This window comes from Condylura cristata, unplaced genomic scaffold (genome assembly GCF_000260355.1).
Source record: "Condylura cristata isolate star-nosed mole 26May11 unplaced genomic scaffold, ConCri1.0 scaffold00027, whole genome shotgun sequence".
NCBI classification, from domain to species: Eukaryota; Metazoa; Chordata; class Mammalia; order Eulipotyphla; family Talpidae; genus Condylura; species Condylura cristata.
In genome coordinates, this window is record NW_004567128.1 from 11,167,579 (window position 1) to 11,189,844 (window position 22,266).

Here is a 22,266-nt window from a genome sequence, read left to right on the forward strand (position 1 = left end):
GGTGTAGGCCACAGATGTGGGGGAGGGGAGTGGTGAGCGGATTCACCAGAGACAGAGTGGGGAGCAGAATAGGTGGATCTACTGAAATACACTGCTGAGGGGAGAAGCGGACGAGACAGGAGAGATCTGCTGTGCCATGTGGGTCACTTGCCTGGCCAGGGATCAAATTCATGCTGTAATGGTTGACGGTTACTTGGTAGCATTGAGACTTTAACAACCCCTGTGTCACCAGGGAGGCCCAAAAAAGACTTGTTTTTAATTTGTGATATACATTACTTAGGGATCTCAAAAGGAGTATGTGTGCTGATTTGGTTGCTAGACCATTTGTTAAACTGAAACAGAAGAAGAAAAAACAGTGCAAACATTACCTAGAGAGTTTGAGGTAGAATGGCTGAAATAGGAGGTAATAATTTAACCCTATTATGAGATACTTATGAATATATGGGATGAGGTATATGAGATGAATTGTATTTTTCTCAGGTACTGTTTTACATAGAGAAACATACTGGTGTACCATACATGGTTTCCCTTCTATGTGACTGTTAGCTTTTATCAATACATACAAGTGGGTAAAAAAAGAATTTAGTTTTCTCGGGTTTGTAGTTTCTCACAGATGCTTTCAGTGTGAGAGTTGGGGGGAATAATCAGTGTTTTTTTTGTTTTCCTCTTTGTGTAATCCTGGTTATAGGGAATTTTTTTTTTCTGCACTGATTTCTAAGTGGTGCCTGCAGTGACCTGGGATGTCTCATAATTCTAGGGAAGATGTTCACTCTAAGGTGGAGAATTATCTGTGCAGTGGTATCGTTGGGTGGCATGACTACTGAGGAAAGGAACTTATTGGGAGAATGGGCAGCAGATACAATTTTGTTGTAAAAACAGATGCCTTCCCATTCAGTGAACTGCTGTATTTTCCCCTGTCATGTGACATAGTTGAAGTGTTTCCATTCTCATAGTTTTCCTTTATTTTAGGTGTGGTGTTTCTGTTTGGCAAAGTTTGGATTGAATCAGCCAAAACCTATGTGAGCTGTTGTGTCTTGGTGAAAAATATTGAGCGAACACTATACTTCCTTCCCCGAGAAACGGTAAATATTAGTGATGAGCTTCTGGCACCCACTACTTGTCAGGGGCGCGTGTCCTGTGTCTCGCTGCCAACCCTACCCTGCAGCAGGGCTGTGGATTGGCTACAACCTCCGGGCCTTCTTGTCGAGGCCACCTGCATGGTGACCCTGGTGATTACAGCTTCATGAGAACTTGGGAAAAGTTGAGAAATGAAGTGAATCTTGGCTTTTCAACTTGTTCGAGTGTAAGATGTTTCAGTTCTAGTTTACAGTGCTCGCTTTACCCCATCCTTCATTTCCATGGGACACGACTGTGAGCACAGTTTTCACTTTCTCTGTACGGGCATCTGTGTGTCATTTCCCCCATAGCCATTTAAGGTCAGTTCCATTTCCTCCTCTGTAAAATCTGTATTCAACTTTCAGACCCAATCCTTCCCCATCTCAGATGAATTTTTACATTTGTTCTCCCCTTTTCTAGGATTAATCTTCTTTATCTTTTTGCTTTTATGATGTTACTGAGAGAAATTGGGCATAGGGCTTACATTTTAGGGTCTGTATTTCAGCTCACCTGTAAATCTGTTCTCTTACAGATTTACATGGGTGCCTTTTGTTTCAAAAGATCTTAACACACAAATTCTTTTCTTTCCTTCCCTCCCCTCTCCATGGGAGAGCAGAAAATTAACCCAAATACAGCGAATGAAACAGGAGCTCCAGTTACAATGAAGGATGTTTATGATGAATTTGATGAGAAAATAGCAGCAAAATATAAAATTATGAAGTTCAAGTCCAAGGTTTGTACTTGGCGTAATTTTTTCCAGCTTTAATTATTACTTGTTCATTTCCTGATTTAGCCAATAGTTATTGCATATCCTCTTTGTACAAAATGCCATCTGTGTGGTTATAATTCAGTGAATGGGAATTTTCATATGTCTCAATGTCAAACTAGTATATCAGATTTTGTGGAAGTATTTTTCTTTTTAGACTGCTTATAAGATGAGGTTCATTAATTTACATAGAAAATAACTCATAACAAGTTAATATGAAATGGAAAAGAGTCTGTTCTGATCTTTTATATTAGTTATGACCAGGTTGTCTTTGTCAGAAAGCTAAAGTAAGGTTTACTGCATTAAATAAAGTAAGGTTTTAATCTTCAAAAATCAGGTGCTGTGATGCTTTTACTAAATAGAATAAAAATCTACATATTGATGTTATCTTGAGTTTTATGAGTTATTCACACCTTTGGCCATCATTGCTGGGACTCTCTCTCATTCCACACATTGGCTGTTATCAGTGATCATGTTCAAAAGGGAGTATTGAGTTGTGGAACACATGAGTAACTGCTTTAACTATTTGAGCTTTGAATTGTGGCTGATGGATCAAGTCTCTAAGATTCTAGAAGCAATGCAGTGTGATGGTGAAGAGAGTAAGTGTTGGGGCCAGACTGCTTGTGCCTCATGTGACTGACAAGTGCTGAGTGACTTCTGGGCCTGTTTCTTCACCGAGAAATAAGGGCCTATTTCAGTAGTTGCTGGAAGGGTTGAACTAATGAATTCATATGAGCTGGTAAGAACAGCTCTTAATACATGGCAGCATTTAGTAAATCTAATGGTTATCATACTAATAACTAGTTTTTCTAGCAAGATGGAGTTGCTTAATATTAGAGTAGCACACAGTTTTAGTCTATTAATATTGTGAGTTAAAAATTTTTATTACCCCTCTTGAATGCAAACATTTCCAAGTTTTCTAGTGTCCACTGGTCACTCGGTATTTTAGTTCCTGTGGAGAGGTCAAAGGATACCTTTTGACTGTCTGTAGCTCTGTGTAGCTCTGTGTTCTGTAAAGGTGCTAGATTCCTAGTGATTAAATATGGGATCATGTGTTATGTATGTAATACTTATCAATGTCATTTGTGAAAAGTTTCTCAATGATTTTTATGTCTATTACCCAGATAGTGGAAAAGAACTATGCTTTTGAGATACCTGATATTCCAGAAAAATCTGAGTATTTGGAAGTTAGATACTCGGTAAGTCAAAGAAAATTACTAAGTTTTGGTTGAGTGATTTCTTTTTTTTATTTGAGCTTTCAGCTGACTTTCAATTAGGAGTATTTGCAGGACTCCCAAAGCCCACAGTCCACTGAGGTGGACTTGCATAATGAATAATTAAAGTGGGTCCTATTCATTTAAGTTTGTAGACTATAGGTTATACTTTCTTCGTCTCTCTTGAGTGTGCATTGTTAAATAAGTAGAAACAGCACAGCTGTTTGTCAAGTGGAATGAACGCCACAGGGTGGAGTTGAACATTAGTCTGTTCAAGCGGCCTTTCCCAGCAGTGGGAAGATGAGAGAGGAGCGCCAGTAACATGGCTGCAGGGCTGCTCTTGCTCCTGTGACGGGCAAGGTCAGTGTGCCGCAAGATGCTAATTAACGACCACGACCTCTTTTTACCTCTGTTTTAGTGTTTTGATCCCATGATGTTGGAAACGGGAGACTTAAATGTTTCTGACAGTGGTGATAAAAAGTACCGTGGAAGCGTTTTGAATGAGTCCACTCTCTCCCTTTCATTCTTCTAATGGAGTGGTACTTACTTGGCTATTCTTTATCAGTAAGGCATGTGCGGCTCTGGACTGAATTTTTCTTTTGGGTGCGCTTCTTGGCCTACTTTTCATCTAATGGGTGTCATCAAGATGCATTATTTTGTCATCGTGAATTGTTTTTGTTTCCTGCTGTGAATTGTTTTGGATTTCATTTGTGGCAAATTACATTTCATATATATCAAAGGCATTTCTGTTGGTGCTTCACATAGAGGCTTTTGTTTATTTCAAATACATACTTTGGAAAATGTGAAGTAATAATTTCAAACAAAAAAGATTTTTCATTTTTTTTGCCTTTTTCAGGCTGAAATGCCACCGCTTCCTCAGAGTTTGGAAGGAGAAACCTTCTCTCATGTATTTGGAACCAACACATCCAGCTTAGAACTGTTCTTGATGAACAGAAAGATCAAAGGACCATGCTGGCTTGAAGTAAAAAATCCACGTAAGAAAAAATTTACTTTCAGAATGCTAAGTTGATTGCTTATTTGGGTTTTCAAGGAGAGTTAAGGAAGTCTGTCTATTTGTGTATTCACTCTTTTTTTTAAACAGTTGAGGGCCCTCCCTGGTGGCGCAGCATGTTAAAGCACAGCACTACAAAGCTCTCTGATGCCATTGGCAGCAAGTTCAGTTCCTGGCCAGGGAGCTGACCCACACGGTGCGGCAGACCTCTCCTGACCCGCCCACTGCCCCCCTCAGCAGTGTACTTTGTCGATCTGCTTGTTCTGCTCCCCACTCTGTCGCTGGTGAATCCTCTCACACTCTGCACCTCTTCCTAAACCCCAGTTCTTGTAATCTTAAAAAAATACTGATTTACTTATGCATCAACAGCTGGGGTATAGGTCAGAGCTGCAGTGGGGGTTGGGGTGCAGGTTGAGAGTGTTCACCAGAGACAGAGTGGGGAGCAGAACAGGTAGATGGACTAAAGTACACTGCTGAGGGGAGCAGAGGTCTACTGTTCCATGTGGGTCATCTCCCTGGCTGGGGATAGAACTCACGCTGCAGTGGCGGTGGACAGCCCCACAATGCTGAGACTCAATCCCTTGTGCCATCAGGGAGGCCCATGTGTGTCTACTCTTAATGTTTGTCTCTACAGGGTTTTTCTTAAGTACAGATACAGAGTACACTGGGGACCAACTAGTGGTTTAGTTGGAGGGTGGTCCTCATTAGCCTGGGTGGTCTACTGATAGCATAGAGAACTGCTGACCTCTGATGGGTGGGGGCAGGGATCACTGCCTCAGTGTGGATAGTGCTTGTTTGGTCTCTTACCTGATGTTTTTCAGGATTTGTATCTGTGATGATAATTTTGCCTTCACGAATCTTTTGGCAATGTTCCATGAATCCTCCGAAGCAAATAGTTTTAGTTTCTATAAAACCTCTGGATTCTTTGTAGCATAATAACTGTGGATCTTTTCCCTCAGGAAAATGAATATAATGTACACATACACAGACACATGTATGTAAAGATTTGCATATAGCCAATAATGTGGCTTGATTTTAAAGGTTATAATAAAGCATTTTTACTGGTAGATGGGATTAAAGATCATCTTACTTCATCACAGATGTTTTCATTATAGTAGGGTTTTTTTTCCCCAGAAAATGACTGTTGATCTGTTGTATCTATTCTCTTTTCAGAGCTTGTGAATCAGCCAATCAGCTGGTGTAAAGTTGAAGCAATGGCTTTGAAACCAGACCTGGTGAATATAGTTAAGGATGTCAGTCCTCCTCCGCTTGTGGTGATGTCTATTAGTGTGAAGACAATGCAGAATGCAAAGACACATGAAAATGAGGTAAGGAAATAGCTCAGATTTTTTTTTAAAGATTTATTTATTTGTGCATACAGAACTGGGGTACAGGCCAGAGGCTCAGGGGTGGTGAGAGGCTTCACTAGAGACAGAGTGGGGAACAGAACAGGCAGATCGACAAAGCACACCGCTGAGGGGAGCAGCGGGCGGGTCAGGAGAGGTCTGCCACGACATGTGGTCACCTCCGGGGCAGGCGGGAATCGAACTCATGCGGAAGTGGCCCAAGTTTCTTAGTGCTGTGCTTTAACCCGCTGCACCACCAGGGAGGGCCGGAAATAGCTCAGATTTTTAAAAAAAAGAATTATCTTTATTTCTGCATATAAGAACTGGAGTGTAGGCCAGAGGTGCGGGGTAGGCTGGTGGTGAGAGGACTCACCAGAGACAAAGTGGAGAGCAGAACAGGCAGATCTACTGCAATACACTGCTGAGGGGAGCAGTTGGCGAGACAGCAGAGGTCTGCTGTGCCAGGTGGGTTAGTTCCCTGGCCAGGGATGGAACTCATACTGTTGTAGTGGCCGGCAGTTGCTTGGCAGCATTGAGGCTTTAACCCTTGCGCCATCAAGGAAGCTCCAGGTCAGATTTTAATGTATGTTTTAGATGCAATGCTTGCCAGAACACATCTTTTCCGCAAGGGAAACTTGGTCTTTTTGAGGGGTAAAGAATACTAACTTACTACTAAACTCCATTCTGGAGAACAAGTTGAATTTCCCTGGTGTTGGATTTCTTTTTAAAGACTTGTTGGGCTTTATTTTTATTTTTAATTTGAATTTTGGAGAACTTTATATGGACACAATAATTTACTGAACTTCCATTTAGCTGTCACTCATGCATTCACGCAAGGTTTTGTGACATTCATTTATCCTCTCCTCTTTTCCTCCTGAAGCATTTGAAAGTGAATTTTAGATACTGTTATTTACTCCTGTATACTTTGATATGCATCTCTCAAAGTATGTGTACTTTCTTACTTAATTTCTTACAGATACCATTATCACACCAGTAACATTAACATCTAAAACATCCAGTCTATATTCACAACATTCCATAGCTCAATAATGCCTTTTAGCATTGGGTGGTTTCGATTCAGGAGTCATACAAAACTCACAGATGATGTTTGATTTTTATATGTGTTGAATCTCTTAAAAGGGAGCAGCTCCTCTTAACCTCTAGCTTATTCACTGACATTGACTCATTGAAGAATCAATGTTGGTTGTTTCGTAGAATGTCCTGTTTTCTGTTTGTTTGCTTTGGTGTGGTGCTTTGGACTTCTTTCCCTGAATGAGTGTCGGCAAACTGGCCTGTGGACAAATACAGCTCACCACTTGTTTTTGTAAATAAAGTTTCATTGGAAGACATTATGTCTATTTGTACAATACATATGCTACTTTTGTACCGCAGCAACAGAATTATTAATCATGACAGACTGTGTGGCCTGCAAGTCCTAAAATACTTATTCTTTAACCCTTAATAGAAGTGTGCCACCCTCTGCTCATTAATGCCAAAGGACTGATTTGATTCAGGTTTGGTTTTTCTGGGCTAAAGTACTTTATACGTGGCGCAGTGCACTTCATGGTGCACCGTATCAGGAGTACATGTCTGGTGAGGCCACTGTTTGCGGGGCCCATCAGTTAGTTCAAGTTTTCGTGTAAGGTAGGGATTTCAGCCTTGGCACTGCTGGTATTTTGGGCTGTGTAATTCTTTGTTGTGGGAGCTGTTCTCTGCATTGTGGGATGTTTAGCCATATGCTTAACTAGGTGTCAGTAGCAAACCTCTCCCCGCAGTGGACACAACCAAATGTGCCTGCAGATATCCCCCAGTATTCCCCTGGGTGGGGGTGGCTATTCCCTCCCATCTGAGAACTGGCGATCACTTTATTTGTTAATGATTTTTGCTTGGATTGGTTATACCATTTGTAAGATGGTGGTTTTCTGTCATCCTTTCCATGGTTATTAAATGTGTTAAGTATTAGGATGTTTGTTAGGTAAGTTTTTCTATAAAATCATTTTCCCTCATTAACCAGCACTATTTGGTGATGCTGCAACGGTTCATACAGGAAACACAGGTAAATGTGCACTTCTTTTCCTCTTTGCCAAGGGTAGGAAGTTAGGGACTGAAACTACACGCAGTGCTCACCACCAGTTTTAATTAGTTTTGTTGCTTATTTTGCTTTTATGGAATTTCATTTTGAACTCATTGGTTTTATATATATTTATTGTTCAATCTATTGCATTCATTGTTATTTTTGATATTTTATCTCTGGTCAGTGGGGACTTCACTGTATTCTATGTTTTTACATTGATGGGGATGTTTTTTAATAGCAACATTTGAGCAGTATTTTTGCTCTGTTTTTTTTTTAAGATTTATTTATTTATTCATATAGAGCTGGGGTACAGGCCAGAGGTGCGGAGGGTGAGAGGCTTCACCAGAGACAGAGTGGGGAGCAGAACAGGCAGATGAACGAAGTACACTGCTGAGGGGAGCAGCGGGCGGTTCAGGAGAGGTCTGCTGCGCCATGTGGTCACCTCCAGGGCAGGCGGGAATTGAACTCATGCAGAAGTGGCTTAAGCTTCTAGTGCAGTGCTTTAACCCACTGCGCCACCAGGGAGGGCCCTACTCTGGTTTTTAAATTATGCAATTTGATCTTTAAATAATAGTCACTATAGTGTAAAGGACCACAGTTAATAGTGGAGTGTTTGAGGAGGGTTTAAATAGTAAAAAAAAAAAAAAGTATCTGTTCCTTAGTGTCCAGAGTGAGTTTTCTAAATGTCACTTTCCACTCAAGGAAACAGGGCTCTATGAAGAAAAGGCTGACTCAGGTAGGCAGTGTCTGAGACACACCTGGAGCACTTACATGACCATGTTACAGTTTTTTTTTAAAGATTTGGCTAGAGGTGTGGGGGTTAGAGAATTCACCAGAGACAGGGTGGGGGGCAGAACAGGTACACTGACTGAAACACTGCCGAGGGGAGCCAGCAGGCAAGACAGGAGAGGTCTGCTGCGCCTTGTGGGTCAGCTCCCTGGTGGGAGATCAAACTCATGTTGCGGTGGCTGCAGTGCTGCGACTTGACCCCTTTTGCCACCAGGGAGGCCCCCTGTGTTACATTTTACAACTTATTTTAAAGTAGTTGTTCACAGTGGGGCATTATTTTTGCCCTCAAGAGTACATAGGCGGGCCTCCCTAGTGGTGCAGGGTTTTAAGTTGCAGCACGATGAAGCTATCACCAGCCACTGCAACACAAGTTTGATCCCTGGCCACATGGCACAGCAGACCTCTCCTGATCTGCTCTCTGCTCCCCTCAGCAGTGGATTTTGGTCAGTCTGCCTGTTCTCCTCACTCTGTCTCTGGTAAATCTGCTCAACCCCTACAGGGGTGCTGCCAAGCATCACATTGTATACCTAACAGCCTCCACAGCAAGGAATTACTCAGTCTAAAATGTCTATAGTGCCAAGCTTGAGAAACCCTGTTTTAGAGATAAGAGGCTGAAATATTTCTGGATAAAGTAATAGCTCTGGGTTTTGTTTAAAATAATCTAGGGGAGGCAGGAAGTGAATAGGTCTATAGATGAGTTGATAATGGAAATTTGAGGACAGTTACTTGAGAGTTGACTTTTTTTTAAAAGATATATTAATTTATGCATACAAGAACTGAGGTACAGGCCAGAGGTATGGGGGAGGAGTGTGAGAAGAGTCACTAGAGACAATGGGTGCAGAACAAGTGGATTGATTGAAGTACACTGCTGAAGGGAGCAGTGAGCAAGACAGGAGAGTTGTGCTGCGCCATGTGGGTCAGCTCCCTGACTGGGGATCAAACTTATGCCGCAGTGGCTGGTGACAGCTTCATAGTGCTGTGCTTGCGCCATCAGCAAGGCCCCTGTTTTTTAATTTGTTGAAATACTTTCATAATGAGAAGTTAAGATAGCCATATGGACTGTAATCTCTTGATACTCTTCTTGGCTATGATGAGAAACAGAAGACATAGTAATGCCTGATATGTGAATATTTTATTCCTTTCTTTGCAGATTATTGCTATGGCAGCTTTGATCCATCACAACTTTGCATTAGATAAAGCACCCCCCCGGCCTCCCTTTCAGTCATACTTCTGCGGTATGATATACTTTTTTCTAGTTTACTAATGGCTTGATTGTAATTTTTCTTTATTTTCTCCAACTGTTGGATCAGTAACTTGTTTTTAAAAACGTTTTCTGAAATAGTGCATACTATTAGAGTATTGCTTTTGTGATCTGTGGACACTTAAATTTTATTGGAGTGATAGCCTCCTGGTCAGCTAGTTTATTTTGTTCTAGTAACAGAAGTTGGGAGGTAGTTTGGTATCTTTTTCTTCTGTTCCAGAGTAACTGTATTGGGATGGAGTAGTTTTTTCCTGGTCAGAGTATGCTTTAACTTTTCGTGATGTTTTTCTAAAAGTACATCATAGAAGCCTCGCCAAGATTTCCTGTGTGATAAGGCAAGATGCCAAGGCATAAATAAATTATCTATTTGGGGGAGTTATAATAATAATAAATTCTACTTGGGTTGTGCGTTGCATAAAATTCAGTGGTTAAAATTATGCCACAGAAATCTGCGTGCTGGAATATATTCTATATAGAGAGCTTGATCAGATAAGGGACCATTTTTCTTCTGTTAAAATGTGGGGCATGGCAGAAAGAGAAAGAAAAATACCGGATGGTTTCACTCATAGCAGGAGTATAATGGACCAGGCGAGAAAATAACAAAAATAATGAACAACCATAGACCAGAGACATTCTGTGGGGGTGGAGTGGGGAATGGGATCAAAAACGGGGGGGAATGAAATGCACGGGACTATGGTGGTGGCACAGGGGTGATTTGGTGATGGGAATCCCGTGGGGATTACAATTGAGATGAAAAAAAAATGTGCAAAATGATGTAAAAATAAACTTAAAAAAAAAAAAAAATGTGGGGCATGGTACTGTTGACCTGGGATGCTTCACTGGGATTGTTCAGAGCCCAGAAGCATTTCCTATCTGGTATCCTGGGTAGTAGGAAAGTGGGACTAGGAGTACAAGCAGAAGAGGGGATGTGACGTATTATTATTTTGAAGTTTTACCCTTTAAGTGGGGTGGCATGCACAGAACAAAATGATGAGAATAGCCTAGAAAATATGTGGAAGTCATTAACTCATTTCAACATGCATTTATTCGCCTCCTGTATATGTCACTGGGGACAGCTGTTGTCAGTAGCCAGGCACTCAAGAGTGTAGCAGAGGAAACTAGTAATCTTTACTTCTCTCCCATTGAGAAGGTTGAGTTTTCCTCTAGGATATATTGTTTGAGGCTTTGGTGCTGGTGGGAATTGCCTTTGGGAAAGTGTCGAACATCCTATATCCTGTCTTTGATGAATATTAGGTGCTTCATCAAAGTGGTTTTAACAATTGCTGGGACTTAGGCGTTTCTGTGTGGCTGTTCATTTGAGGTCCAGCAATATGAACAATGGAAATACCTGATACTTTTAACATTTCAGGGGGGAATTTATTTTTATTTAATACAATTTCCATTCAGAAACATGTGTATATACTTGAAATTGGACTAAGTTGGGTGTTGGAATCTTTGTTTTTTCATTTTCTTACAGTTGTGTCGAAACCAAAGGACTGTATTTTTCCACATGATCTGAAAGAAAGCATAAATAAAAAGGTAACTTTATTTTTTTTCCACATGAAGCCTCTGTTTAGAAAAGAAAGGAGATGGTGTGGATTAGTAGAAATAGGCTATTTCATATTAGTTTATTGCTAATTTGGACTGTGACATGAGCCCATTACAGTATATTAGAAACATAAAACTAGAAACATTACTATTTTCTAGTACATAGGTACAGTGCTTAAATAGACAGATAGGCTCCTTAATTGGAAGCTTTCCCAAAATGAATGATCCCATGATTACTGGCTTGGTAAAATGTGGGGTACAGCCCTGCCCTTCCACCTGCCAGCTTGAAGGGGCCCAGGTGAAGTGGGGAATGCTGCGGATTGTTAAAGGGGACATGCATTGGAAAGGCTAACATAGGGTGGGCAAAAGTGCTCCCAGTATCCTCCATGAAGAAGTATTATGGGGGGAAAAGTAGTATAATCTAGTGAGGTTTTCATAATGGCAGATGTAGTTAATGTAAACAATTTCTTTTTTGGAGATTATTGTTTCTTTTTGAAATGATTGTGTTGGTGAATTTATAGGTTTTGTTTAAATGTCCTCATATGACAAAATTAGAAGTGACCTTGTTGGCTTCACTTATATTAAATTGGCTTGAGAAATCCAGTAGTCTGGGGATACTATTGAATTAGGCTGTTTGGTATTTGTGAGGTACCCTGAATTACCTATCCAAATAAAATGACAGAGAATTCCATTAGATTCAAACTGAATCTAACAGATTGCCATCAATTCTGTTTTAAAAGATTCTTAATAAAGTGGATCTTTTGAATACCTGACTTAAACTCAGTAATTCAAGTGGAAGCCTTTTGTGTGAGGTAGCTTTTATTTATATTTGAGACTTCTAGTTCTTAAATGATGTTTGTTTTTAGTCTAGTTTCTTACTTATAGGTTTTGGCACCACCGTTTGAGATTAGTTTATACAATCCTTGGGATTTCTTTATATGGCAAATATGTAAACTGTGAAGTCTACCTGGGATTATATAGGAAAGTAAGTAATTTTTTTGATAGGTGTTCTGATTTATATGCTATAAAATGTGTCCAGATGCACTAGTGTGTCCCTGTGGAGGGACATTTCTGTACTTGATAGTTTTCAGCACTTAAAATTTTGCTTCATTCACATGCTTATTACTAGAATGAGCTCCTCCGAGACTTAGTGCAATTATTACTGTGAAACCTAGAATCAGGAATTTTATTGCTGTAGTTATTTTTGAAATGGATGGTTTCTTTTAGCCCTAAGAAATTTTAGCCTGCCTGAACAGGAGCCAAGGTTTAGTACTTGAGCGTAAAGAGTGACTGACTGGTATGTTTTTATCTAACAGAAAGTGAAGGTTGAGGTTGCTGCAACAGAAAGAACACTGCTAGGCTTTTTCCTGGCAAAAGTTCACAAAATTGATCCTGATATCATTGTGGTGAGTACATGCTGGGTCATGTTGGGGTACTCTTCGTTCTCAGAGCAGCAAAGAATCTTTTCAGAGTGAAATGGCCCCTTGGACTGGTGGGAGTTATTACACTTTCCACTAACAGGAAGAGGAAAAAAATCCAGCCCCTACAAAAGAGCGTTTTCCCCATGAATAGAAAAGTAGCTCGTGAGTTATTGTTGAAGTTAGGACTACTCTAGTTATCTGTACTAAAGAGACCCTAAGTACGAAAGCTTGTGTCGACTCTTGGTATCTCCCAAATTTTGAGTGGCCTGCTGGCTGACAGTGGTCACAGTGGTCATGGGAGTTAATTCCTTTGGTTTGGTGCCAATACCCAACCTGTAAATATTTTATTTTTATAAGCTCTGTGGATCTCTATGATGTGTTCCTTTGGATACTCAGGGGCAGTAATCTTTTCTCTCTTGACAGCTGGGTATACACCCACTGGACCCTAAGATGTGTTGTCTGTCTCATCCATGCCCCAGTTCCTAACCCAGGAAGCAACATTTTGCTTTGTGTTTCCTCAGACCTTCCTGTTTTGTGGGTCCCTTGATAGAAGCTCCTTTCTGTCTATTTGGGGTGGGGTTAGTGAATCAGTCTAGTTTTAATTTGCTTTTGCTGTTTTTAGAGTAAGGTAGGCTATGAATACCTGTATGTTAAATATGAGGTTCGTGATTTAGTTACATTGAAGCCTTGTGAAAATAATTGCCATGTATTTCCCCATGTTCATTCTTGATGATGGTTTCGCTAAAATACCAAGAGCCTGTTTTTACCAGTCTTTGCTCTGCTTCCCTTACTGTATGTTGCCATCCATGTTAGAGTGCCAGGGAGACGGCCCACAAACCTGCTGGTGTTCTGGTGTAGCACTAGGTGCTCATCCAGCACCCACTAGCAGCAGTATCTCTCGGCTGCAAGGAGATGTCATGGTGCCAAGGGTACCTGACTTGCCTCAGGGTGTTCCGGCCAACGCCGTGTGGGAGAAACCCACACTGATGCCAGAGAGGGTCCTGACATGGGTGTGAGTCCTTATTCCCAGGCATGGCAGTTCAAGATGACAAAGCTGTCATAAATAAATAATACTATACATTTAAAAAATTTAAATGAGCAACACATTTGTTTATATGATATATTTTAAACTTCATCTTTTTTTTTTTTAATAAACATAGGCAGTGAACCCTATTATTCACATGATGGAAAGCATCATTAGTGACATAAAATTTGATGGCATTGTGAAATATTTTCTGCTTGGTATAGTATTGCTTCCTTGTTTTTAACAAGTCTCTGATTTGAACTATCAAGTGATATATATTTATTTTGTTGCACATTGATTAAAATGTGTTTGAATTCAGTTCTTTAAGAAGAAACTAGGTGCTGTTCCTGAGTTTTGTAAGAAATCTATAAATTACCACACAGCACAAACTGGTTCTTGGTTTTTAAGGAAGTATAATAGAGTTATTTGGATACAGCTTGTACTGATCACGTGAAAAGTATGGGGACTTAAAATTTGCATTTACCTCCGAGACTGTGAGGCATGAGCTGCAAATTAAAAGACATCATATGAACCCTGCCTCAATTAGGATGAAATAAAGTTTATTCCAGCAATCTGCTTAGCAGTCTTGTTAATGTCAAGGCTAATGAATGCTGCTGATGAATAAATTCCTGAAGAAGAAAGAACCCCAATCGGAGGTAAGCTCATGATGCCTTCAATTAGAGACCAGAAACAGAAAGGGCAAAGAAATTCTATGCATATGAAGATAAATCCTCTAATTTGCATTTGTTATGTTATTGACTGCCTTATTTTTCTGACTAGGGTCATAATATTTATGGATTTGAACTGGAAGTGCTGTTGCAGAGAATTAATATGTGCAAAGTTCCTCACTGGTCCAAGATAGGTCGACTGAAGCGATCCAACATGCCAAAGCTTGGGGTAAGGATAATTTTCAAAGTCTTCTTTATCTGGCGTTGTTTTTTATATGGACTAACTACTGGGGAATATAGTCATCTTTGACTCAGAACTGGTTGTCTTGTGGTAGAACATTGTAAATTTGGCACTTAACATCTTTTCCTTTGAAACCAACATTTTTTGGATACAAGCTGTTGGTAATTTTTAAGGTTAGCATTAATTAAAATCTAGAAAGAGCATCTACCTGTCTCCTCTGTTGTTGGATTACAGAAGCTTTGCCCTTAAGATAGAGTTGGAGGGCTCAGAAATACTGAGTGTTACCATTCAGGCAGAAAAAGGGACCAGTGGAAAGGAACTCATGTGCAGTGTCTTGGAAGGCAACATTGTGGTACCTCCAGACTGCTGGCTCTCAGGCTACTCCAGTTTCAGTGCACAGACATTGTCACAGAGTAATAGCTTGTCCAAGGTCATAGAACTCATAAAGGGGGGGAGTTGAGATATTTGAACCCAGGCCTGTCTGACTATTTTAAAACACATAAACCTTTTATTTTCATTCTATCTGCTTGCTTCACTTGAAGTTTTTGATGGGTTTTGTATGAAGAACCTTCATTTCTGGATCTGACACAACTTCTTAAAATCTTACTTACTTGAAGCTTGTCAATAAATTGCATGTTGCCTCATGTGAGAACTTAGGATTGTGCATCTGTTTTTTTTAAAAGATTTATTTATTTATGCATCCAAGCACTGGGGTATAGGTCAGAGGTGCAGGGGTTGAGAGGATTCACCAGAGACAGAATGGGGAGCAGAATGGACTGACTGAAATACATTGCTGAGGGGAGCAGTGGGTGGGACAGGAGAGGTCTGTTGTGCCACATGGGTCACCTCCCTGGCCTGGAATTGAACTTGTGCTGCAGTAGCTATGGACAGCTTCATAGTGCTGCACTTTAACCAGTTGTGCCACCAGGAAAAGGCCCAGGATTCTGCATGTTTTATAATATTCTACAGAGGATTGTGCTGCTACACGTTGGAGTTGAGGCCGCTCCTCTTGCTTCTTTTCTTGTTGATATCTGTCAGGAGATTGTTGTTATTAATATTCACTGAAGTATTAGTAAGTAATAATTAATTAACCTCTTCAGTTATTTTAAAGATTTATTTATTTATGCACACAGAACTGGGGTACAGGCTGGAAGTACAGGGATGGTGAGAGGATTCACTGGAGACAGAGTGGGGGAGCAGAACAGGCAGAATGATGAAGTACACTGCTGAGGGGAGCAGCGGGTGGGTCAGGAGATGTCTGCTGCACCATGTAGATCACCTTTGGGGTCGGGGATTAAACTCACACTGAAGTGACTGCAGCTAGCTGGCAGTGCTGCGCTTTTTTAACCCAGTGCACCACCAGGGAGGCTCAACCTCTTCAGTTTTTGGCATTTCCTCAGTGAGGCCTGTCCTGACCACCCTATTTAAGATACAGCCCACCATGTTTCTTGTCCCATTCATGCTGGTCTACTATCTAATATCTTCTTTATGATATATATTTGTTAGTGTATATGTCTAATGAGATCAATAATTTCTGTTTTGCTCACTGCTGTATTCTGAGTGCCTGCAACAGGCAGATACATAGTAATATTCAAAATTACTTGACTGGTGGCTGATCAGTTGGATGAATGGAGGAATGAGAATTTCATCATTGTAATTTTTGGACTAGCCTCAAAACAATTTAGAAGGAAGTGTTCTCAGTGTCTCCTCTTCGATGGGATTTGTTTTTTGTCCTTCTGTTACAGGGTCGGAGTGGATTTGGTGAAAGAAGTGCTACCTGTGGCCGAATGATCTGTGATGTGGAAATTTCAGCAAAGGAGTTGATTCGTTGTAAAAGCTACCACTTGTCTGAACTTGTTCAACAGATTCTGAAAAGTGAAAGGGTTGTAATCCCAGTGGAAAATGTACGAAATATGTACAGGTATGCTCCTGGATGCTCCAGAATTTGTCTGTCTTGAAACAGCAGCAAAATGCCAGTATCACCACGGAGAATCAGAAGCCCCTGGTGCATGGAGCTGGAAATTGTTTCTTCTAGTATACAATTGTCTCTTCAAGAAGTCCCTACGGCCTTCTCCATTACTGTAGTAATTGAAGCTGTTTTGTCTCTTGCATTATTCTCGTTTGATCATTTTATCTCCATCTCCTTCATTTAACACCAACTTGCTGTTTTCAAAGAACACTTTGGAAATTGATGTGATATTTACTACCACCCAGTTGAATTCATTCATTATTTAGTAAAGGAATGAATTATTTCAGGAATTACGGTAAATGTTTTAGAACTGTAAAAATTGAGAAATTATTAGAGATTCGTTTATTCTTTTCTAATTCTTGAAGTAAAATTGAGATGTGAAAAGTATTTATAAGTTGTAACATTTGATGTTTGATATACATTATGAAATCATCACCACAATCAAGCTAATGAACATACCCATTAGCAATATTCTCTTTGTCTTTATTTGTGTAGTGAGAACACCTAAGCTGTGCTCTGCACACAGATGTTGGGATATTGTATATTGATATTACTGTATCTCATTACTTGTACATTACATCCCCAGGACTTACTTTGCATGACTTCGTCCAATTCTCTCTTAAATAAGGTTTCTTTTTCCCCTGGCCACTTCTTATTCTTTTGTGCCCACTTACCTCTCTGGCCAGTTCTCCCTCTTTTCTACTCATATTTCCCACTCATATTTCCCAAATGCCTTGGACTGCTGCTCTCTCTAACTGCACTCCTTCTCTGGGTGATGTTACTGAGTTTTAGGAATTTAAATACCATGTGTCTGCTGTTTCCTCCTGAATGTATCTTCAGCTTAGATCTTCCCCCGAATTCCAGATTTATGTATCCAACTGCTTCTTCTATTTAATGTCTAATAAGAATGTCCATCTTATTAAAAAACTGAGCTCCTAGTCTTCCCTTGGTTCCTTTGTAGGCTTTCCTTAAGTAATGACAGGTCATTTCCAGTCCTGCTAGAAACTTCCATAGTTATCCTTGGCCCCAGATTTCTGAGGCATTCATGATTTTTCTCCCTGAAACCCCATGTTTTCTCCATCAGGAATTTCTGTCAACTCTGTCTTCCAAATGTCTGGAGCTGAACACTTCTTCCCCTCCCATTGGCCATCCACTCTGGTCTAAGCTGCCATCCTCTTTCCCTGGGTTACCGGGTCTTTGATTAACCTCACTGGTTTCCTTGTTTTTGCTTTTACTATGTATTGTCAACCCAGGAACCAGTCATCCTGCCTGCTAAATAAAGTTAAAAAAGTACTCAGCTCAAAATCTTCAGTGGCTTTTTGTTTTATGGAGAGTAAAGCCCAAAGTCTCTATTTTAACTTAGAAGCTCTTGTATACTAGCAGTCTCAGCCACTAATTTTGTCCTTACCTTGACTTCTGTGTCCATCATTCTCTCTGTTTCTGCCACATTGGCCTTCTTCCTGGTCCTAGAACTGCTAGCTTTGCACCTAGCTCAGGGCCTTTGTGCTGTTCTGGCTACCTAGAATGCTCTTCCCTAGGGTACCTGTCCACAAGGACCGTCCCCTCACTTCTTCCACATCTTCTCCGTTATCTCGCCCAGCTTCCTAACTAGAATTTCAGATTCTGCTTCTGACAGTTGTGTTCCCTTTGCATCTTTACTTTTCTTCCTTAGTATCATAAAACATACCATGTGTTTAAATATTTATGCTGTCTTCCCTACAAGAACAGGAATTTTTCTCTGTTTTGGCCACAGCATTAGAACAATGCCCTGCGTACTTCGATATGGCATACTTACTGGATAGAATGAATGAAATGATTTAGGCAGTTGTCAGGTTTATATTTAATGCATAGCTTCATTTTATGTTTGTGGGGTTTCTTTGTGTTTCTTTTGGAGAAGGGCATTGAGATCAATGATATAAATGAATCCCTAGTTATATACCAGCCTTATTTTAAATTGTTTCTAAAGCTGAGGTGCCATTACATTGAAGTTACTTCTACCAAAATTTTTTTTTAATATTTTATGAAGTTCTGATTGTAGTCATTGTCTCTTTTAATTACTTGATTCTGTTTCATTCTTACTTTGCTGTACAGTGAATCTTCTCAGCTGTTATACCTGTTGGAACACACCTGGAAAGATGCCAGCTTCATTTTGCAGATCATGTGTGAGCTAAATGTTCTTCCATTAGCATTGCAGATCACTAGCATCGCTGGGAACATTATGGTAAATTTAACTTAGAATGGGGGAAAAAGCACTTCCTGTTGGATTCAGTGTTTGCTTGGGGTAGTTGTTATATGATAATGAGTCTAAATGCATGCTTATAAAATGAGTGACTTGTATTCTGAAAGCCGGGCTGCTTTTGTAAAGTGAAGAACTGGTTGGGAGAAGGGGAGGAGAGCCAGGTGCAGTATGTTGAAATTTGGGTGAACGTAAAGATCATCTCTGACATCTGGATGTGTCTGGTTTGTGGAATAGTCCATTTGAGAGTAAAGAAGCCCAAGTCGTTAATATTTTAAGGTCATGTCTCCTTTTAATTATAATGGCATAAGGAAAATGATAGAAATAATCTAGTGTCTTATTTTTTTAAGCAGCACTTGTTATGAGGATGCTTTTGCGGGTGCTATGACTAAATATAGCAACTCATGTTGCTTTTGTTTGCTGTGGTTTTTAGCTCAAATTTAAGAAAGAAATTCTATTTCATAGTCTAGGACACTGATGGGTGGACGATCCGAGCGTAACGAGTTCTTGTTGCTTCATGCGTTTTATGAAAACAACTATATTGTGCCTGACAAGCAGATTTTCAGAAAGCCTCTGCAAAAACTGGTGGGTCCAGAATTGTATAGTATTTTGCCTTTTCTCCCTTCCCCCACCTGTTACTACTTAGCTAGCTTTTCCCTCTGTGACAGTGCATGCTTCTAAAGTAATTAATCCCCTGTACATTATAGAGACCATGTCGGGTTTGCTTCATTGTGTTTGCATGGCCATTTCCTTCTCTGCTTTTCTCTGTAGGGATCAAAATTACTTGTGAAGTGGTGAAATTCTTAAAGGATGCAGTGGCTTCTTTGATAGGTGACCATCAAGTGTTTGCTGCTTTAGCCCAACCCCAAAGTCAAATGCCAGTTAAACTTTTTGTTTTCTTAAACCTGTGAGCCTTTTTATGTGTGTTGGGTAGTCACTTTTTTCTGTACTCATCATGACAGTTAGGTTTCTGATGTGGCCTTTGTCACATTGGAGCTAAAACTCAGTTGCTGTTTTATTTGCACTAGTAATAATTGAGTCAGAATGGAAACTTAATGTTAAAATGATTTAAGAGATTCAGGTTCTCATATTTTCTTGTTTCATGTACATTAGCAAAATTGGCGTAGGCAATATTGGAGTGTTTGAATGGATTTTCATATTATTGACTTACTTAAGGGTGTTCATATTAACAAAATATATGAAATACTTTAAACTTTTACATCACAATTTAGGATGACATTTTTATAATCTTTAGGTTGTCTAATATGAAGAGTTATTTTATAAAATCCATTTTTAGTTTTAAAGATTTATTTATTTATGCATTTAAGGATTGGGGTGTAGGCCAGAGGTGTGGGAGTGGGGGATGAGAGGACTTGCCACAAACAGAGTGGGGAGCAGAACAGGCAGATCTACTGACACACACAGCTGAGGGGAGCAGCGGGCAAGACAGGAGAGGTCTGCTGTGCCATGTGGGCCAGCTCCCTGGCTGAGGATCGAACTTGTGCTTCAGTAGCTGGTGATAGCTTGATAGTGCACTTTTTAACCCCTGAGCAATCAGGGTGGTCCAGAAGCCATTGATTTTTATAGTGCAAAGTTTCTATGAACTCGGAAACATGTTGTAGTAGAATTTGCACATTTATTAACTCATTGATAAGGTATTTGTTTTGATAACTACTATACTTGAAATTCATTTTGATTCATAGACATATAATAGTAACTGTCTTTGCCCACAAGTAGGGCCACAACTAAAAGTAAAGAGCGCTTGTTAGACTCTAGTTTAATGACTTGCTGGCTGGTGAAGTTCTCTTTCCATTTGATATTAGGGAGATGAAGATGAAGAAATTGGTGAAGATAACAATAAATACAAGAAAGGTCGCAAGAAAGCGGCTTATGCTGGAGGCTTGGTGCTGGACCCCAAAGTTGGTAAGGCTGAACAGTGGATTGATTCATTTGCTTGTGGTGTACAAGAATTTTTAAAATTACATTATTTGCTATTGAGATACATTTGCTTTACAGCATGATACGATTTAGAGGTATAGGTTCACATCTATTCAGATATATGCTACTACATCACACCTACCACTTACAATCCTCACACCTACCACCCATAGTCCTCCACCAGAGTTCTTGGCTCCCTAACCAGAGTTCCTTTACTCCTAACCTCCCACCACCCCCATCTGTTAACCTTAATTCTGTCACCAGGGTTTTATTTTTTTTTAAGGATTTATTTATTTAGGCATACAAGAACTGGGGTACAGGACAGGTATGGGAGGTGAGAGGATTCACTAGAGACAGAGTGGGGAGCAGAACAGGAGGATTGACTGAAATTCACTGCTGAGGGGAGCAGTGGGCAGGACAGGAGAGGCCTGGCGCACCATGTGGGTCAGTTCCCTGGTTGAGGATGGAGCTCATGGTGCAGTGGGTGCAGATAGCTTCTTAGTGCTGTGACTTAACCCCTTGCACCACCAGGGAGGGTCCTCTTTTGTCATATTTTTAGGGTTTATTTTGGTTTAATTTTGTTCCTTGTTTTGTTGTTTATATTCCATGTATAAATGAAATTATCTAGTATTTGTCTTATTCTAAAGGAATTTTTAAAAATAATATAATAGTTTATTTTTACATCATTTTGTACATTATTTTTTCATCTCAATTGTAATCCCTGTAGGTTTCACATCACCAAGTCACCCTATGCCATCACCATAGTCCTATGTACTTCCCCCCACCCCACCCCCGTTTTTGATCCCATTCCCCACTCCACCCCCACAAAATGTCTCTGGTATATGGTTGTTCATTATTCTTGTTATTTTCTCGCCTGTTCCATTATACTCCTGCTAGGAGTGAAACCATCCTGTATTTTTCTTTCTCTTTCTGTCTTATCTCACTGAGCATGATCTTTTCCAGCTCCATCCAAGTTGCTGCAAAAGACATGTGTTTCTTTTTTTTGGTTGCTGAGTAATATTCCATTGTGTATATGTACCACATCTTTTTTATCTAGTCATCCTCTTTTGGGCATTTGGGCTGCTTCCATGTTTTTCCAATTGTAAGTAAAACAGCAATAAACATGGGGGTACATTGAACATTTTTTTCATAATGTTGGCCATCTGCATTTCCTCTTTGGAGAAGTGTCTTTTTAGCTCTTCTGCCCATTTTTTTGATGGGGTTATTTACTTTATTTTTGTTGAGTTTCATCAGTTCTCCATATATTTTTGTGATCAATCTAAAGGAATTTCTTAATACAGAACTAGGCCTGAGAAAGAAGAGGTCTGAATTGTATTTTGTAGGTTAACAACTAGGTCTATAATAACCTTATTTTTACCTTATGTTCATATGAAAACCTGACTTGAATTAATAAGAATTTGTTTTTGTTGTGTTCAATGAAAATTGCATGGAGGTCAAAATTTAAGTTTTGTGTACTTTTTCATGTATTATGAAATATTTTTGATTGTTATCAGCCATTTAAAGAAGTAGAAACTATTCATAGCTATGAGCGGTGGATAAAGAGGGGTGTGTGGACTTGGTGTGCTCGTAGTTAATAATAAACTCCTACTCTGGTGTGTGGCTGACTTTTAGCAGGACTGTCT

General features: G+C 39.9%; 1 protein-coding gene across 1 annotated transcript in view; it reads left to right on the forward strand.

The window, feature by feature from the left end:
• The window catches only part of POLA1 (polymerase (DNA directed), alpha 1, catalytic subunit), a 254,690-nt gene that overhangs the window by 19,502 nt on the left and 212,922 nt on the right, over positions 1-22,266 (forward strand). Inside the window, exons 11-23 of the mRNA XM_012730398.1 lie at positions 970-1,082; positions 1,733-1,849; positions 3,007-3,081; positions 3,953-4,091; positions 5,282-5,436; positions 9,468-9,552; positions 11,056-11,117; positions 12,443-12,532; positions 14,352-14,468; positions 16,226-16,401; positions 18,541-18,670; positions 19,151-19,270; positions 20,509-20,608. Of these exons, the coding sequence (XP_012585852.1) occupies positions 970-1,082; positions 1,733-1,849; positions 3,007-3,081; positions 3,953-4,091; positions 5,282-5,436; positions 9,468-9,552; positions 11,056-11,117; positions 12,443-12,532; positions 14,352-14,468; positions 16,226-16,401; positions 18,541-18,670; positions 19,151-19,270; positions 20,509-20,608 (1,479 nt within the window). The remainder of the gene's footprint in view (positions 1-969; positions 1,083-1,732; positions 1,850-3,006; positions 3,082-3,952; positions 4,092-5,281; positions 5,437-9,467; positions 9,553-11,055; positions 11,118-12,442; positions 12,533-14,351; positions 14,469-16,225; positions 16,402-18,540; positions 18,671-19,150; positions 19,271-20,508; positions 20,609-22,266) is intronic.